We start from the raw sequence: 19,242 nt of genomic DNA, 5'->3' as shown, positions 1-19,242 counted from the left end.
CAATCTTGAAGAGTTTATGACATGCATCTGTTTGAAAATTACATTTACCCATTAAAAGTGGCTGGTCAATATACCAAATATTTGTTTTAAATTCATTTATGTCCAAACCACAATTAAACGGGGAAAATTTAAAAGATACAAATGAACAGAAACAGGATGCAAATATTTAATGAATTGACTCCTTGGTGTCTTCCATCTGTGCTGACTTCTTGGACTCCTTTCCAACACACATATAATCAAGCACATCTCTTGGGGCATTCAGAAAGAAGTCATGGGGATCTCATTGAATTTTTGCTGAGAGACATCCAAGAATCAAAGAATTATAAATTGTGGAAGGGAGAAGAAATTCAGTCTCTCAATGTATTCTAGAAGAGTAAAGACAGGGAATAGACCTTTTGGCATCTGGATTAAATATCTGCAACAGGAGGATTTTCTAAACAAATGGCAGTTCCCTTATTTTAAGCCAGGATAGCCAAATGTCCTCTGCTTTATGAAATAATGACGTAATAATAAGACGTGCATATTGTTTCCTAATGTCAGTCCATGTTTATTTGGTGTTCTGAGACCACAAACAATCTAAATGTGTGGATGGAATTGTTCTTATTCCATTGGTTGCTTGTGCCACCAAGGCACCTGAAAGCAAAAATGCAAGGGAGGGAGAGGAAAACCAGGATGGGTGAGATAGTGAGATCTTCAAACTTACTGTCCCTGACATACTGTGACCTGGTTCCTGTTTCTTCATCCTGGTTCAACATTAACCCAGGCTGGGCTGCAATCATTCTTCATCCATTTCCTCTGCAATCTTCCTGCAGTCAGGCGCACACGCAATGGGACAGAGCAGAACCAGAATGCTGAGGACCCTTCTCCTTGCCATTCTTCTGGACCTCTCACTGAGCTACAACCAGGGTAAGGAAATCAGCCTGCTCAGCAGTGAACAGGCAGCAATCCTAAGAACATGTGCGAAGGGGATGAATGTTCAACTCTGGGGTTTCTGAGAAAACGTGTAGGCTTGTGCTGCAATTGACTAGTAGAGCAGATTAGCAATACTCATTCTGTTGGCCTCCTACATTGGAAGTTCAGTGTGGCAGATCAAGCATCCAGGGGAAATAAGAAGCTTTATTATACTGAGGCCGTTGGTCCATCTATCTCTTATTGTCTACATTCGCTGGCAGTGGCTCTCCATGGTCTCTCCCAGCCCTATCTGGAGATGCCAGCAGTTGAACCCAGGACCTTCTGCATGCTAAGGGAGGCTCTACAACTGAGCTACAGCCCTGAATCCCAGCAGCAGCCCCACTAAAAGAGACTGAGCATGGCTGAGATGGAGAGGATGTGGCAGCTGTATAGAGAGGCAGGCATGTCACTCCATGTTTCAGAGACTCCCAGCTTTGGAACAGGTAGGATCTCAGGTGATAATTGAGGAAAGATGGTGGAGGTAGAGCAGCACTGTGCCAGAACTCTCTCTCTCCAGACCAGTTATCGTTTAGCTTTTGTATTTGAGTATGCACACCTGAATAACAGAACACACAGGAGTTACATCACATGATAGTGTGTCTTTTTCCATGCTTCTTGCTGGAAGATTGATGGGACGGGGGGGGGGGGAGGTTCCCCAATGGACACCTCTTTGTTGGAGTTCTTTATCTTAACAGGAAGGTTCTTCTTTACTCTTAATAGAGTTAGCAGGAACATGGCACTTACCAAAAGATTAAAATGTACTCCTCAAGTACCTTTTTGAGGAGGGGCATGTGTATGCAGTTTAACCACTTCAGAAGCAGGGTGTGCTCTCTGAGTTATATCCAACTAAGCAATACATTAAGTAATGCATTGAAAAGAATTGTCTTATGTTGCTCACGTCCATCAATTTCAGTGGTTTGTATTGGATACAGCCTTCTGCCTGCAATGGCAGCTTCCTGAGGAGCAGTTGTATTAGTCTATTGCAGCAGCCAAAGCAACAGAGTCTTGTGGCATCTTAAAAAAATGACACGGTGGACTCTAGTCCATGAAAGCTTCTGCTAAATTGTTGGCCTTCAAGCTGCCACAGGGCACCCTGTTGTTTCTCTCTCCACTAGAGGAGACCCGGTCAGAAACCCTGCCTCACCTTTTCCTAACCTGATACCATTCAGATCTTGCTGGACTACAGTTCCCATCATCCCTGACCGCTGGCTATACTTGTTGTTAGGCTGATGGGAGTAGGAGTCTGACAATATTGGAGGGCACCAGATTGGAGAAGGCTGCCTCTGTTCCAACCCAACCTCTAGCTTGACGCTTTCCGTTGTGGGGTAGCTCTGTGATTCTCCTCATCCTTCAGCAACCATTGCTAGACCTTAATCAGATGGAGGGGGGATTTATACCCCTACCCATCCCACAGACCAAATTTGATGGGTGGGTAGGGGACATACCTGCCAATCAGCTGATGTTACAATTATGTCAGGTGACATGGTGCTTTTAACCCCCTGTAATCAGCTGGTTGTTGGGTGTTCAAAGCTTCATGCAGGCCTCTGAAAGGAGCTTGCAAAGAGCCATGCCCTATGCTTTGAGGTCCAAGCAAACAGCTGATTGTTGGTGCTTCTAAAGACAAGTGTGCAGCTCTTCTGAAGCCCCACCAATCAGCTGGTTGGCAGGACTTCAGAAACATTGAACAATCATCTTAAGGAGCCTCTTTTATTCCAGCCTAGCTTCCCTTTTACCTGCTCAAGCCTAGTATCACCTAGTATCAAAGCCTAGTATCATCAGATGACTGGCAGGTAGGCATGGCTTGACCAACGTGGCCTAATTATTTAGCCTCATAGGCCAGATATTCCCCACCCATGTCCGAGACTGAAAGTTCTAATGTCTGAATGTGAAAAAGAGAAATGAGAGGACTACAAAGGTTCAGATTCTGGGGTGGGCAAACAGAGACCAGCACATGTGCCAGCAAAGAGGTACACAGGACGAGGGCTGAGTAAATATGTTTTTCTGTGCAAACAGGAATAGGGTAAGTGTCCATAGAGCAGAAAGAGACCTGCCATTTGGAAGTGGTCAGTTCTGGGCACAACCCTGATACTAAACTGAACAAGAGTCTTGGTTCTACCACCATAAGACCAGAATAGACTTGAAATATTATTTTCTATTTGGTCAATACTTTTTTTTTCTTATTCCAGAAGTATTTTTTTATTGAATTCTGATTAAACTCATGTTTATTCCTATTGTATTGGGTCTCCTGCACGCTGCTTAGAAATGACTGCAGTCAAGAGGCATGCAAATGGTTGAAATAAATAAATGCCATATAGGTGAAGATTAGGTGAGAAATTCACACTGGGTTATATCCAGCGCTGCACACATGGAGTTCCACTGACAGTAGTGTTGGATCAGCCCCATTGAGATCTAGAAGTGAAAACTGGGCATTTGACATAATTTCCTGTTTGGTCTGTTGTAACACAAGACTGTCAATGGTTGGGCAATGCATTACATCTGTAATCAGGCAGCTGGAGCCTACAAAGGGGAGAGCATTGTAGGAATGCAGAGCTGATATCCTGAAACATGCAACATTATACTGAAAACATGACAATGGCTTGCCCTTCTTCACCATGTGTGGTGTACCTCCATGGGCTGAATCATCTGGAAATTTTCTTCGTAGCAGCTTTCTGCAGGTGCCCAGTTCTGCTTCTGGACCACTGAGATCCAGACTGTGTCATCTGATCTGTCTGTGTTTGTGTTGTGGTAGTTAATCATGTCTTGGAGGAGAGGGCTGGCTGTAGGGTCCTTCCCACTCAATGGTCCTTCAGAATTACAATTGCCTCCAAACCAAGGACTCACTGATGGGTGTTCTGCTCTTGCTAGTCTTTCTCGATCAGAAGCAAGCACTCTCCTTGCTGAAGCGCTCAAGGCGAGCCAACAAAGGATACCTAGAAGAGGTGCGCAAAGGCAATCTAGAACGGGAGTGCCTGGAGGAAGTGTGCAGCTATGAAGAAGCCCGTGAAGCCATTGAGTCTAATGCCCAAACAGTAGGTATCATTCCACTTTCCTTCCTGCAGAACAAGGCCTCTTAAGTCACATATTCAAGGGCCCAGCAACCATTGTGAGGATTTCACAGTGGATTTCTTCTTTAATTCCCCAGTCTCCTTCCAGATGTTGTAATTTTATTTTATTTTATAACAAAATGTATTAATTTCATAACAACAAAAAGTGCAAACATAGCAAAAAGAAAATAAACGAATAAGAAGGGATTTAAACCACAATGCATCACAGCTTGGAAGGACAAAGTACAAAGACCCAGCGCAGCTCTAAAGGGATAATAAATTGTTCAAACAAAGATACCCTTTACAAATAATAAAGATTTATAAAAATAAATCTAGGAGGCTTAGTTTGGTCAGAATCGAGTATACACTTCCAGAGTTAACACTAAATACGTTACTTCTCATAAATTAACCACCATAGCTGCTAGAAGGCTGTGAAAAATTGTGTCCTGGGCTTTTTAGACTCATCTACCCATGTACTATCTGAAATCAAAGGGGCACATTGGTAGCTAGATGTGACATTTTTTCCAGCTCTTCTACACCACTACATTTCTCAGATGTATGTCCCAATTAAATTCCCATTATGATTTTTGACTCTGGGCCCCAAATGAGGCATTAATAATAAATTTGTATAATACAGAAACCAGTCCCTTTACATAATGTGTCGTATCTTTGACCAATCGTTCAAAAGAAGTCCGTTGTCTGGTAGCATCTCTTCTCTTAGAAGAACAGATGAGAAATGACCTCCACTGGAAGCCCAATAACCAGGGAAAGCGTTTATCCCCATACATGTTTTTATATATGCTATAGACAACAGGAACGGTTTCTTTAAATAATAATCCATTAAGCAATATAGTTGACAGGACATTATCTTAAGACTTCCCCTTGTTCCTAAAGACTGGGTGATACTATAGGACAGGCTTCCTCAACCTTGGCACTCCAGATGTTTTGAGACTACAATTCCCATCATCCCTGACCACTGGTCCTGCTAGCTAGGGATCATGGGAGTTGTAGGCAAAAAACATCTGGAGGGCTGAGGTTGAGGAAGCCTGCTCTAGGATGTAAGTGGGGACAGGCCCGGTGCAGATGCCACCACCCTATTCATCCAAACCTTAAAGGTTGTTATATTAAAATATACTGGCTAGCCATGTCAAAGATCTAAATTTATACTTCTAAAATGGGTGGATGTTGTTGGACTGCTACACCCATCATCCCTTGTCCACTGGTCACACTAGCTGAGGCTGATGGGAACTGGAGTCTAACGACATATGGAAGGCTGACGGAGGGCTGGTTTAATTCATGCAGTAGTTACCCTAGAGCTATATTCATCTCATAATTGCAATAGATTTAATTTGATGGCAGAAGCAAAATCAGATGTGTCCCCTCTCTTGTTGAGTCATGACAATCATATCTCATGCTGCCTTCAAAGAGCTCAGAGTGGTGTCTCATCCTGACAGCTTACAGGGTAAGACCTTTCTAGTATCAGCAGTACTGTAGAGCTGTATCAATTGACTTACTCGTTCTTGGGTATTTCTTTCTAAGTGAGCACTTTTGTTTTGCAGGATATTTTCTGGGCACAATACTCAGGTATGCATGTCTAAAGCTCCTGTCAAATACCCTTGCTATTGTATATTATTTACCACTGAACCTTATTCCAAGATCTGGCTTTCACAGGCTCTTCGTCAATGGCCAGTATTAGCCTTGCATATTCCAGAGCAGCAGTTCCTGCAAATACTTACCGTATTTGGAGTTAAATCCTTTGAAATCAGCAGAACATCTCCAAGTAAACATGCATAGGATGATAAAGTTGCAAGCATAATAGTAGCATACCTTAATTCTTCCTTCTTCTGTTACCATATTTGATCTTGGAGCTCTTGCTGTGGAAGTCAAGTAACTATCACCATGCCAAGCTTCAAAGTTTTTCATGTTGCTGCTCTTCATCCATTCATGTTTAGTTCTTGGTCAGCTGGACTTGGTCAACTTGCATCTCCTGCTGCTGCCAATGTCCTCCCACCCATTGGCTAGATCCTTATTTCTGTATAGGATCAATCCTTTCACTAGTGCTCTCTCCCTTGCTATTTGCCTATCCCTAAGCAACACATCATATTCATTAAGATGGCACTGGCGGCAGCTGCCAAAGGTTTCTTACTGGCAAGGCTGGACCGTTCATCTGTTTTAAAAATGGAGAAACAGAAACTTCTCCTAATTCATCCTTGCCCAATGTTTGGGTGGAATCCAGTGTCACGTGACATCTGTGCAATGGGAATTTTTGCTTCTCTTTTCCCCTGAAGCCCCCATAAATCTGCTGGGGGTGGTCTCCTAATCCTCCACAGCAGATTTGTGGGATTGGGAGTGGCGAAGAGAGGAAGGAGATCTCCTGCTGCACAAACGGGAAGTCAATTACACTGGCAGACAGGCACAGTTGGATTTCACCCCTTGGGGGCTTTTGGAGCCAGAAAATGAGAGTTGCTTTCCTATCTCCCAATGGCTGTGTGCTGCTCTCAGTATCAGAGAGGCAGCATGCCTCTGAGTACCAGTTGCTGGAAATCACAAGTGCAAAGAGAGCTGTTGCATTCAGTCCCACTTGCAAGCTTCCCATGGTCAATCCTGTTGAGCTGTTCTTATGTGCTGAAGATCCCTTTAAGCTGAATTGTATTATTCTCTCCCCAGTATGTAAGTCTCAGAAGCAGCCCAGAGCAGCTCTTGATGAGTGCCTGAAAGGTAAGCAGCTTAACAGTGAATCTGTGATGCCCTGGTGATGGTGAGTGCAAGGAATCTGCTTTCTCTGAAGAGACTGGAGGCAAATTCTAAATAAGGCAAGATCACTGAGAAGCATTCCTCTCAGGAGAGTCCCTGTCTCTTTCCTAAACTCGCAGAGGGACACTGCTGCAAATCACATTTTAGCAGATGTGCATGATTTATATACCATTTATTATATGCATTGCAGCTACTTGCACCCCCCGCTTTCAGGATACAAATCCTTGCAAGGTGTCTTAAAGGAACATTGAACTACACTCATAACTTCACAATAAACAATATGAAGATAGAACAAGTCATCAGGATTCTTGCCCATAGGGCAGCTGGTGGCAGAGGGGGGCATGGGGGAGACCTGATGCCTAATGTAGACACTACCAATACTGTACTTGTGAGAGAGACAGAGACAGGATGGGTTTTGAAATTCTCAAATGTAGTATAAAAGAGATGAAGCCAGAGCCTGGTTCCTTGCTGCACATGCGTATCTCTAAAAACAAAATCATGTTTGTCTCCTGCAATGTGTGATGTGCCCAAATATCACTTTGGGTTATCTGTTAAGAAAACCAATTAGCAAATATAATAAATGCGTAACATTATTATAGTCTGTAACAAACCCATTGCAGGGATATCTGACCAATTCCACCAGTATAAGGATTCCTGTTTATTCTATATATCTTTCCCTTCCTCGCCTCTCTCCACCCCACTCCTGAACCTGTTCTGGGGTTTCCCCCATCCTTCCAGAACAATTTAGGGAGGGGGGATTTGAGGAGGGTGGGGAAAGGAGAAGAGGGGATGCTCCACTGTGCACATGGAAATCCTTGCGCTGGCCTAAGAAGTTAGTTGGGGTCCTTCTAAGTCTGTGGGGCATCTTAGCTGTTCCAGAGTATAGCATGGATCCAGCCCTCCTCCCCATATGAAATAGAAAAATGTAAACAAAATAAAAATTGCCCAGCACTTTCTTCATTTTATTTTCAACACCAAGGGCAGCCTAGGAGCAAATGTTGTATATTGAACATAGTTCAATGGTTTTCCATGTTGATATAATCTTCAGAAGGAGTTGTACCCTGAAAGGTGACCTAAAAATATATAAACAAATATAAATACAAGAATATAAAGGCCTGTGTTTCGCTTGGGTGCCAAATGTGTCTTGATGAATGAACTATTGCCTATATGAATGTTCTATCCCAAACTCTCACCACTGATAGAACATGTATTTTCAAGCACACTGTTTTCTCTGTGTTCTTTCTACTGACACTTTAAATACAATGCTTTTCAATGGAGTCAGTTCCCAGATTCAGCTGCCCCTTCTGAAGTGTAGAGCAATCAAGTGTAGCTAAACCAGGGGACATAGAAGCACCTCTGAACTAGCGCTTGTTGTGTGTATCAGCCTACATCCAAGCCACTGAGATGGCTTGACTCTCTGAATATGCTGCTGGCTGTTCCATTTCACTGCATCCTGTATTTTTTATTCCAACAGGTGACTGTGTCAAAGATGCGGGGCAGAATTATAGGGGATCCATTTCGTTCACCAAGTCAGGAATTGAATGCCAGTACTGGTCAAGCAAATTTCCTCATAAGCCTGAGTAAGTTTGCTTGCTTGTTTGTTTGTTTGGGAAAAAAAACATTTCTGTGCCACCCTTTGCTTGCAGGGCCAGCCTCTGAACTCGAGGCAACTCAAGCCTGACTTCCACTTGCCTTCACACAACACTGGGTGGAGAGACTGAGCAGAGAATAAGGATCCAGTCGCCTGCCCATTGAATCTTGTGCATCTTGGGTTTTAACTGGAAGCACAAAGTGCAAGGGAGTATTGTACAGGGGAATATTGGTGTGCTCTAGGGAAAGGGGGGATCTGCAGGCGCGAGTAGCATGACAATAAATGTGAAACCTCCCCCCCCCAAAAAAAAACACCTTTGAAATATGTAGGATTTCTATGGCAGTTCCTGGGAAGATAAATTATTGAGGAAAGGAGATGAAAGCTTTGAGAATCACTGAGTTAACCACGTAAACAAAACTTTCAAAGACTAGCATCCACGTCATCAAATGCATGAAGTGTTATCCTCAGTTACCCTTGGTAGGGGGAATTGTAAGCAATGTGGTTTGAGGGGAATGAAAACAATGCGGACGACAGGGACAATTGAGTAAAAGCTTGAATGTCTTCAGATAAGCACAGCGGCCCTTCCCAATAGCCGTGAGCTGCAAGATAGCCAATGGAGGACATGCCCAGCCAATTGCATCAGGGGAAGGGGGGGTGGAATCTGAAATCTGTGCACACGCATATGTGCATTTTGGTGTACATGAACATGCGGTGTGCACATGCTGGGCGGGAAGCCATAGCCAGTCATAGCTGTTCTTGATGGACGTGCACAGTGAAATGCAGACATGTGATTGCTGTACGTGACTCTCTGTGTCTGAGCTTCAACTCTTTTTCTTCTTCCGAGGGAGTGCTTTTCATGTAGAACATGCCATAAACTGCAGTGCAGTCCTTTTGGACGCAAGATCCAGAGTTCCCTTACTGCAAGCCCAACTATAAGAGGAGGGATCTTCTGTTTCCCTGTATCGCTCTAATGTATCGTGCTTTCTTTTAGCTTCAACACGACAAGCCATCCAGGTGCCAACCTCACTGAAAACTACTGTAGGAATCCAAACAACAACACAAGGGGTCCCTGGTGCTACACCCGAAACCCAGTCGTGCGCGCAGAAGAGTGTGCTGTACCTGTGTGTGGTGAGTCTCAGTGCTGATGCTCCAGGTAGAATAATAATAGTAAAAGTAGTAGTAGTGGTAACAATAATAATTTATTATTTATACTCTGCCCACCTGGCTGGGTTTCCCCAGTGTCAGGCTTCAGGGACACAGCTTCCCCCTCCCCCCCTTTGGCAGTAGATAAGCAGAACAAAGCGAAAGGAGTCGCTAGCCAGTTATAATTTTTAATGATCACAGTGAGAGAACAAAGAATCCATTTCCAGGAAATAAGGTGCTCCCAATTAAGGGTTCTACCCACTTCCCCCCAGTCACCCACGTCAACGCATCTCGCAACCTGATCTTGCAACCACTGTGCTTTCTGAGCAGCCACCTTATCTGCTCTCCTTGACCTTGGGCTGAGTGGATGGACGCTTTCCAGTGAAAGGGAGTCTGTTAACTCTCTCTCTTTCAGTGTTTCCTCTCCTAGCTGTTCCCCATCCAGTATTTCCCAGCTTCTGCCTTCTGAACTATGTCCCTCTGCAAACCACTGTTCCAAATCTATACTCTCCTCCTGTTCCTGGGGAGATCCAGGAGCAGGGGGAGGGGGAGGCTCCCACCATTCCTCCTTAGTGCAGCCTTCCTCAGCACAGTCCCTGACACCGAACCACTCTGGGCGGCTCCCAGCATGATAAAACATCCAACATTAAAAACTTCCTTAAACAGGGCTGCCTAAAGATGTCTGAAATAGAGTTTGATTAGGTCCCTCCTTTCAATTCCAGGCATATGTGCACAGCTTCCCTTCTAAAACCACTTTAGATACGGTTAAGGAGAACATCTTAAACAAAACGATGGTCATGGTTCCCTTGCTCCTCGTTTTTCAGGTGAGAACCGAACCTCGGTTCCAATTTCCCCAAGGACCCCAGGGCAAGAGCAGAAGAAGCAAGGGCCTTGTGTGCCGAACAAGGGGCTGCAGTATACGGGGACCCTCTCCGTCACCCTTTCCGGGGCCCAGTGCTTGCCATGGGCCTCAGAACAAGCAAGAGCGATGAGCCACGGGAAACCCTTCCATGGCAACCCTAACCTGGTGCAGAATTATTGCCGCAACCCTGATGAGGACGACGAAGGCGTCTGGTGCTACATCAACCGTCCTAACGTGACCTTTGACTATTGTGACTTGAACTACTGCGGTAAGGAGCCTGAAAGAGACGGGCCTTTGCTTTTTGTGGTAAAGAGGAGTTTCTTAAGATGAGACTGGAGGATGGTTTATGTGGAAGAGCCAGATGCATGCTGGGAGTCATGTATGCATGTTGGTATTGGTGTGCACGTGTTGAAAGCTTCACGTGGATTTGATGGGCTTCCACTAACTTAATCGCTTTCTCTGGTGGCCTGCAGGTAGGAAGTAGATAGGGTGGCCAGGAAGAACAGAAGGCAGGGCTCTTGTGCCTTTTAATGGTTATGTAGAGCTGCGATGGGCAGATTGCAGGCTTGCAGGATCTACCAGCGCATGTGTGTGTGTGTGTGTGTGTGTGTGTGTGTGTGTGTGTGTGTGTTTGAACCCTGAGGTCCACCAGCCAGAGCCAAGTGCAAAATAATGTCCCAGCCAGGCAGACATATGCTAAGAACGCATGCTGAGCCCAGGAAGTCGTGATCAGTAAACAGAACCCAAAACCTGCTCTGGGTTTTCACCCAATCACTCTTTTTCATCCTTTTAGAACATGGCATGGGAAGCTTAAGTTATTGCTATTGTTAGACAACTGGGAGTGAGATTGCGAATCACCCCAAGACCCCCCCACAGATCCCAATCTTTATTCTGCCTACCCCTGTTGTAGAACAGGAGATGGCCATACAGTCAACACCTGCTGAACCCCCCCCCCCCCCCACACATAACTTTTGAAAGTGCAGAAGTATCCTGAAGATAGCCCGCTGCCCCTGCTTGTATCTGGCCATTGTAGAAAGTAGATTTAGCAGGAATGAGGAGACTGACTCTTCTGTGAATTAAGTCCTTCTCCACCCTGGTCTTCTCTTTCAGAAAGTTTTGTGGATGATTTCGATTATGAGGATGAGCAAAGAGCAGGCCGGACTACTGTCCAAGAACACAAAACCTTCTTTGATCCTAAGACGTTTGGTCAAGGTGAAGCAGGTGAGAGGGCCAAGATAAAGTCAAAAGAAATAAAAAATCACGATTAATTAAGCCACAGCTTCTTCGTACAACACATTGCTGAATTATCGGACCCTTTTTTAATACTGTATTGGCACAGGGGCTGGAATGGTTTCTCTTCTTGCCGATTCCGGCTCCACCTTGTGGTCAAAGGCAGAAAAGCAAGCAGGCTCTTGTAGAATCCAGTTTGCTTTCCTGCCTTCATTGAAGCAGCGGTTAGCGGTTAGCTCTCCAAACTCTCCTCAGGCTAATTTTTTTCCTAGTTGGTGTGAATGTTCTTGTTTATCTCATTTTTGGAAAATTATGGCATGGGTTGGACCTGATGAAATCCCATTTCTCCTGTGGCCCTGACTTGCCTCGGTGAGGGAGATGCCGTCTGATGAAAGAACCTGATGTCAATTCAGTGCCTGCTGCTTCTCAAGCACACACTGCCTGAGAATGGCTCAACCCGGTTCTGCTGAAGCAAGAAGCAGACTATCATTTTTGAAGAGGCAATTCCTCTTGAGTGAATGGGGGGAGGGAAATGTCTCTTTTCAGACAGTGGCTGCTAACCACAGTGTGTAGGAGGGGGTATTAGGAATATATCCCCCCTCATATAATCAGTGGCACCTTTTTAATTGATCAGAAACTTTCCAAGCACTCACAGCCTTCCTTGTACACCTTTAGATGCCAGGCGAAAACATTCCTTTTCAACCAGGCCTATGGCTGATTAACATCCTATATCCTTTTAAGTGTTTTTGTGGGAGGGGGCTTATTGGTTTGTTTGTTTTATTATGTATTTTGTGTTCTCATTTTGTATTTTTATGTTGTGAACGAAGGACGGTATACTAACTAACTAACTAACTAACTAACTAACTAATTAACTAAATAATAGCAGCCAACATTCACTAGCTCAAAAAAAAAAAAAAAAAAAACCACCTCTGCCAAATGGCTACCCAAGGACACAGTGGTGTCACATGCTCTGACCTGTACTTGGTTGGCCTTGGTGCAAGATGCCACTTGTACTGTTGCAGTCACATGACCTGCTTCATTGTCCAAAGCTCACTGGAGAACCAAGTGTGTTTCAGGCTCCGCAGTGCCAGAGTGGGCACTTAGGGGTGATACTGTTGATGACCCTGTCCATTCCCCAGCGAGATCAGAGCTATAACAGAAGCATCTAACCAGAAGACCCCCCAGAACGTTCAGGAGGTGGGCTACAAGGGGATGCGCTTCCCATCCATTCAGACATGGTCCCATCCAGCCAGAGTTTCTCAGCATCCCTTAACTTAAGGGTGGAATAGCATAAGTCCGATAATTTAGCTGGCACTCATGTAAACCTTTTGAAAGGAATAAAAACAGCATTTTATATAGACTGTCCGGGACTGAACCTATGCTCCAAATCAACTCCCATTATTCACCTTTCCAACAAGATGAGATAAAATTCCAGCTCCGGGTCAATGTCTTAGTCACCACCAATTATTATCTTCTTGTAGCAGAAATGCTAGCTTATGAAAGATATGTTCATATTTGAGAACTGGGTAGTTACAGAAGAATGGATCTGTATTTCCAGACTGTGGTTCCCGTCCTCTGTTTGAGAAGCTGCAGGTATCTGATAAGACTGAGCAGGAGCTGCTGGACTCCTATCTGGCAGGCCGAATTGTGAAGGGATCCGATGCTGAAAAAGGAAGTTCCCCGTGGTAAGCATCATAACTGAGGTTTGCTTATGTTCCTTTCCCATGCCTGTCTACTCTTTTGCATGGATGGGTGACCTTTCGGAACTCCGTAAATGGCACCAAGCAACCCTAGGAAGAGACTTTTGCAATTTGTGTTTCTGCCTCATTCTTCCTTTGAAGCACAAGAATGGCCTGTCAGTGCAGTAGAAAGATGCTAGTCTGTTTTGTTCTCTGCAGCCTGTGCTCTGGTCATGTGCTATTTCGGCTAAGACGCTGAGCCTTGCCTCTCTTTCCCTGCCTATTTTGTTCTAGGCAAGTGATGCTGTTCAGGAAGAGCCCCCAGGAGCTGCTATGTGGAGCCAGTCTCATCAGTAATCGCTGGATCCTAACTGCTGCCCATTGCATCTTCTACCCACCTTGGGATAAGAATTTCACTAAAGACGACATCATTGTACGGATTGGCAAACACGACCGGAAGGTGTAAGAGATTGGAAAGGAAATTATAAATCTTTCAAATTACATACTGACCATAGGCCATCAGAGCTCTATATAAATGCCTCTTTTCTATGTGGGAAAAGGGAAACCATTTGGGGACACAGACAAAAATCCTAGAATTGTAGAGTTGGAAGGGACCTTGAGGGTCATCTAGTTCAACCCCCTGCAACGCAGGAATCTCAGCATCTGTGACAGATGGCCATCCAACCTCTGCTTAAAAACCTCCAGGGAAAGAGTCCACCTCCTCTTGTGGGAGTCTGTTCCACTGTCAAACAGCTCTTGCCATCAGAAAGTTCTTCCTGAGGTTTAGTCAGAATTGATTCTGGGCATGCAGAACACTAACCATGCTTCTTGGTGTCAAGGGAAATCTTCCAGGATCCAAGGTGTCATGCATCCACACTAAATTCGAAGTATGCACATTTTATATATAATTCTTAGGCTTGCCCCACTATGCCAAATGGCCAGAAGTCCCAGGGGCTTAGCATTTATTCGGCTTTGGTTTCCTTTTTATAGAAGTCTCTGGAAGGTTATGGCGTTTTTAAAGTTTATTGATAAATATATAGATTGATCAGAGATTTAGGGAAAACACACTAACAGAAAGCCAGTTTGATTGCCTGACCTCCAGAGAGAGGTAACTCTAATGAAGGCAATTTCTCTGAACTTGAATAGATCATAAAGTCACCTCTTTCTGCCACACTGAAAACTGCAGGCTTCTTCATTCCCTTGCCCAGAAAAAAATACAGACCTAGATTACATCATTCTTGCTTAGGGGAGGGAGTTATGCTTATGACCCCACTTCTATTATCTTTCATTCCTATCCAGTACATCCCAGAGTGTTCTTGTATCAAAAAGTACGGTAATTCCCTAGCAATTAGTTCCCATGGAGACACATTACCTGAACATACAACTTGTATTTTTTTCCTTTGCCACAATTAAAGAGCCTCCAGAAGTCCTATTTCACCATCCACTTGACTTGGTCTTATTGTAAACTGTAGTCAAGTTGAAGGCATCTTGATGACAGTATTTAAATATGTCAATTGTTTCTCTCTCTTTTTTTGGGAAATGTTTCAGCTATGAGAGGACCATGGAGAAAATTATGTTGATAGAGAAAGTCATCATTCACCCCAAGTACAATTGGAAGGAGAATCTAGACCGGGACATTGCACTGTTACTACTGAAGAAGCCCGTTGAGTTCAGCAACTATATACATCCAGTCTGTTTACCCACTAAAGAGATTGTTCAAAGGTAAGGAGACAGAACGTGATGGTTGTAATGGGAGCAGCCCCATTCAAAATGATAGGGAACCTGTCAAGTTAAGTCAGTGGTTTGTAAACCTTTGGTGAGGGGGACAGTTGGCCCATCCAGACATTGTGTCATCACCTAAGTAGGTTGTGAGTGTCCTCAAACATACATCTTCCCAGTCTTACCACTGATAAAATCTGGAATGGCAGCAACCTTGGGAAAAGGCAACCTTGGGATTGACTAATGAATCCCTTTCTGCCTTCCACTGAAGGTGGGTAGTCTTCACTAGCAGGATGCAAGTTGCCACCAGGGCTGGTCCTGCTATTAGGCAGACTGAGGCAGTGGATGCTGGGTGGTAGGGAGCAGCAACAAGATATTTGTTTACCACACAAGCTGCCCTGCATCTTCTGAGCTAGCCTGCCATCCTCAGACATGGTAGAGGACCCTGTCCTGTTGCCATTGCTGAAGTAAGATCCAAAGACTAGTCCAGTCAGGTTTTGTACTTGGGACACCATTTGGTTCTTTGCCTCAGGCAGCAAAATTTCTTGGACAGGCCCTGGTTGCCATGAACTGAATAAGGCAGACAAATAAAGCTGGAGCTCTTATATATAGGACACAACCATTCATATTTTCCCAGTAGTAGCAGTAGCTTCAATAGGTTCTTTATTAGAAAACAGCATGCAATATAAATGTTAGAAAAGGGTAGGGTGTAGCTAACCTACATGATATTGAGAGCTTAAAAGTAACTTTAAATAAGTCCCACTTTGGCTTACTTCCATTTTAAGTGTGCAGAAGGTTACAACTCAATTGCTTTATCTACTTTGGCCTCTGGTTCCACCAGTCATTGGTATGTGGTCCTCAAGCTGAAAAGCTTCCCCCACCGCTGCTTTAAGGGTTCTGTTTCCTGAAGGGAGTTACCTGCAACAGAAGGTGGGTTGCCTAAAGAGAATGGGTAGAACACTTGATATCCTAGCAGAAGGATTTTAGGAAGCTGGCTAGACACACACTTCCCAGCCATTTGCACTGAATTAAAAAGTAGAGATGGGCAAAGAGTACAAAATGAATAGGGAGCCTAAGTTTAGACGGATCTTAAACATGAGTACCTAGTCCAAAGTACTGATTGCAAAAGGAGCCCCATGTGCAGACCTGGGGTGGAAGATCTGAACCTTAAGACAAATGATGGATTTACTGGTAGGGATGGTGTTTGTTCTTCTTGCCTAATAGAATGCGCATGTGGCAGCTGTGTGCAAAAGAGGCCGAATGCAGAGTAAAGTACACGTGGATTGTACATCCACAGCCATTGGACCTTGTAGGCCAGGGGTCATGCACACGTGAGACAGACAGTGTGTGTTTAAGGAATGTTTCTATTCCCACAGTTGCAGAAAAACGATGAGAGCACAGCCAGTCTGGAAAACTCGGGATTTTGCAAAGAGCAAAATGGAAACATCCTGTTTGATGTAACTTGTCATTGTATTGCTGGAGTCTAGCCTTGCTTCCTTCCCTACATGCTGTAGATACCTACAGAGGACTTCACCATGGGTGCCTTCCTTCCTGTAGCACCCTAGTCTCTGCTGAAGAATTCAGCGCACACAAGAGACACCAGTTTTTTGTTTGGAGCAGCGTAATTAGGATTAAGACAAACCATTACATATATATAACAAAAGGAAAGATGTTTTGCCTACTAATTTCAACCCAAATGATTTTAAGCTACTGGGGTTTGTGTTGTTTTTTGTTCTGTAGCCTGATGCTAACGGGATACAAAGGGCGTGTGACTGGTTGGGGAAACCTACAGGAGACATGGACCGCTGGCAGGTCACCTCTGCCAGGCATACTACAGCAGGTGAACCTCCCTATTGTGCCAAGAGAAACTTGCAAGGCATCCACCAAGATTAGAGTCACAGACAACATGTTCTGTGCAGGTACGTTTTCTTTAGCATCTGAAATGTTCTTTCAACTGAGGGAGAAACTGGTGAGGTTATGTATCTGTGTGGTTGGGAATACTGAAGGAAAAGCTAACGATTTCAGCTGGAAGTGAGCCAAGCCACATGTTTCAAGGGAAGGAGAGTATGAGCCAATCTGAACTGGGATGAGAGATGATTACCACTGTAAGACAGCCGGAACTCTTCTTCGCCATATAAATACTCCTACCCCCAATCCTCTTGGCTGGTGACAATCTGGACTCCCAGACTGGAGAATCTTGACAAGTGGCCTCCCGTCACAAACTGGGCAATACCTCAGTGGCCTCCAGCTGTGTCTAAGGGAGGGATATTTCCCTTTGGTCTGGCTAGTACTGTTTCCCGAGTGAAGCTGCGAGTGAAGCTGCTGCACAAAATAGGAAGACCCATAAGCCTACATGATGTCCTCTAATTTAATGCTAAGAAAAGCACCACCAGTCAGGTGAGAAACTTGGCCAAGCTAGCACCAGGCCCCGAGCAAAATTGCAACAGGCCAGGAACTCCCAGCCTGGAGGGGGAGAGGAAATAATATATTTGTGTGGGCAGTGTGATGAAAATCCAGGCTAGACAGCAGGCTGTGCCTTTGACAAAGCTCAGCTGAGAAGAAACACAAAGTAGGCTGAAGCTCAAGTGGTGAGACAGGAGTGCTTCACACATTTAGCAGGTATTTGCTTGTATCCTGTACACGAGAGGCAGATACAAACATGGTGAAGCAAATACATGGAGTGATGAAAACAGGCCGCAGAGATCCATAACTGGGTCCCCTAGCATATCTGATTTACCTCACATTGCTGTACAGAAACACACAGTCTGATCCCAATTCATACTGAAATGACAATAAATGGAATAATAGTGAAAGCAACAGGGAAATTTATGGAGATAGATCCCATTTTTAGTTAACTAAGGGCTGATCCCCACTTTCTGGGAAAAGATTTCTGGTTGCTTGAGAAGGCAGTACACAGGCACTGATTTCTAAAAGATTAAGTATCAGAAGGTGAAAAGCAGCAAAAGGAAAACAGAAGAGATTGAATTCACTATTGTCAACCTCAAATGCCTTTTCTTGTTGTTTAGGGTACAGCCCTGAAGATTCTCAAAGAGGAGACGCCTGCGAAGGCGACAGTGGAGGCCCTTTTGTCATGAAGGTATGTGTAATGCTCCAAGTGACGTAATGCATCAATCTCAAGTGGCAGCAAAAGGGTGCCTCTTACATGACTTCTTTGGTGGGCACTGAGCTTAAAATACTGGATCAATGAGAGAGGAACAGTGCTCATGTTTCAGCAAGGATGCAGGGAGCCTAGTAAGCAAAACAATCACTTCAACCTCTGGCAAGAGAAACCTCTTCGTCATTTGGCAGTCTGCTGGGCAGGATGGAGACTGGTTGGCCCTACGCACTATGGGCTTCAGTCCCTCCCACTGTCAGCAGGTCACTCGTTACAGCTCTGAGTGAATGCTACCCTCTGTGGAGGGGGGGGGGAGCTTTCCACCCGACATAGAAACAAGCTTGTGGATCCGATTTATATTGATAAGTCAATCTTCACACGCATTGTTGGGCAACAAGCCCCCCCATCCCACATCTTTGCGATTAAGGGTGAGATTTCTTTTTAGAAAAGATACTCATAAAGCTCCACTGTAAGAAATACCTGGATCTGGACCATAGAAGTATGGGCTCTGAAAGTCTTGAAAAATAGAGTCCTACTGCTGCTGCTTGCCCTCTTTATCTGACCTATATGCTTTTCTCCAGTATGCTGACTCTTCCTTGGTGCTCTTGCACTCTCCTCTCTCTAGAACCCAACAGATAATCGGTGGTATCAGACAGGTATCGTCTCATGGGGAGAAGGCTGTGATCGTGATGGCAAATATGGATTCTACACCCACGTCTTCCGCCTGAAGAAATGGTTGCAAAAGGTTACTGAGAAACATGGGCATTAAAGAACTTAAGCTCAGCACCTGCACAGTGATTTAGAGATGTATGTATAGTGGTCAAATATGACAGGTAACTAAAAGCCTAAGGAAGGAAACGTATTTTGGCACAAACCTCAATAAAGGTTCTGGACCAAGTACTCAATCTCCTTTCTTGTCAATTGCAAAAAAGTGAACTTAGCAGTACAGGTACTACTTGAAAAGTTAGCAAAGCAGAACTGTGACTAAGGTGAATGTACTGTATCTGGTTGAATGAGCAAGTTAAATAGCTGTGCAGGATAACCCTACGCAGGATCTTTTAGAATCAAGCCTCACAATGTACAATGGGAAATCCTCAAGTGTGGCTAGGGTTACAGCTTTAGCGTAAGAAGTTGTAAGTTATGTAGCCTTATTT

General features: G+C 44.5%; 1 protein-coding gene across 2 annotated transcripts in view; it reads left to right on the top strand.

Annotated features, from left to right (window-relative positions):
* The window catches only part of LOC114595914 (prothrombin), a 34,221-nt gene extending 15,233 nt beyond the window's left edge, over positions 1 to 18,988 (top strand). For both annotated transcript variants that reach the window (XM_028726727.2, XM_077928716.1), the window contains 14 exons: positions 813 to 906; positions 3,817 to 3,980; positions 5,555 to 5,579; positions 6,663 to 6,713; positions 8,224 to 8,329; positions 9,332 to 9,468; positions 10,308 to 10,613; positions 11,456 to 11,566; positions 13,134 to 13,260; positions 13,549 to 13,716; positions 14,803 to 14,976; positions 16,714 to 16,892; positions 18,000 to 18,070; positions 18,714 to 18,988. In XM_028726727.2, coding sequence (XP_028582560.2) covers positions 813 to 906; positions 3,817 to 3,980; positions 5,555 to 5,579; positions 6,663 to 6,713; positions 8,224 to 8,329; positions 9,332 to 9,468; positions 10,308 to 10,613; positions 11,456 to 11,566; positions 13,134 to 13,260; positions 13,549 to 13,716; positions 14,803 to 14,976; positions 16,714 to 16,892; positions 18,000 to 18,070; positions 18,714 to 18,857 — 1,857 coding nt within the window. In that variant the 3' untranslated portion in view covers positions 18,858 to 18,988. The remainder of the gene's footprint in view (positions 1 to 812; positions 907 to 3,816; positions 3,981 to 5,554; positions 5,580 to 6,662; positions 6,714 to 8,223; positions 8,330 to 9,331; positions 9,469 to 10,307; positions 10,614 to 11,455; positions 11,567 to 13,133; positions 13,261 to 13,548; positions 13,717 to 14,802; positions 14,977 to 16,713; positions 16,893 to 17,999; positions 18,071 to 18,713) is intronic.
* The last annotated feature ends 254 nt before the right edge of the window (positions 18,989 to 19,242 follow it).

This window comes from Podarcis muralis, chromosome 1, assembly GCF_964188315.1.
Source record: "Podarcis muralis chromosome 1, rPodMur119.hap1.1, whole genome shotgun sequence".
Taxonomy (NCBI): domain Eukaryota; kingdom Metazoa; phylum Chordata; class Lepidosauria; order Squamata; family Lacertidae; genus Podarcis; species Podarcis muralis.
The sequence above is the reverse complement of the archived record's forward strand: the minus strand, read 5'-3'. Positions and strand labels throughout refer to the sequence as shown.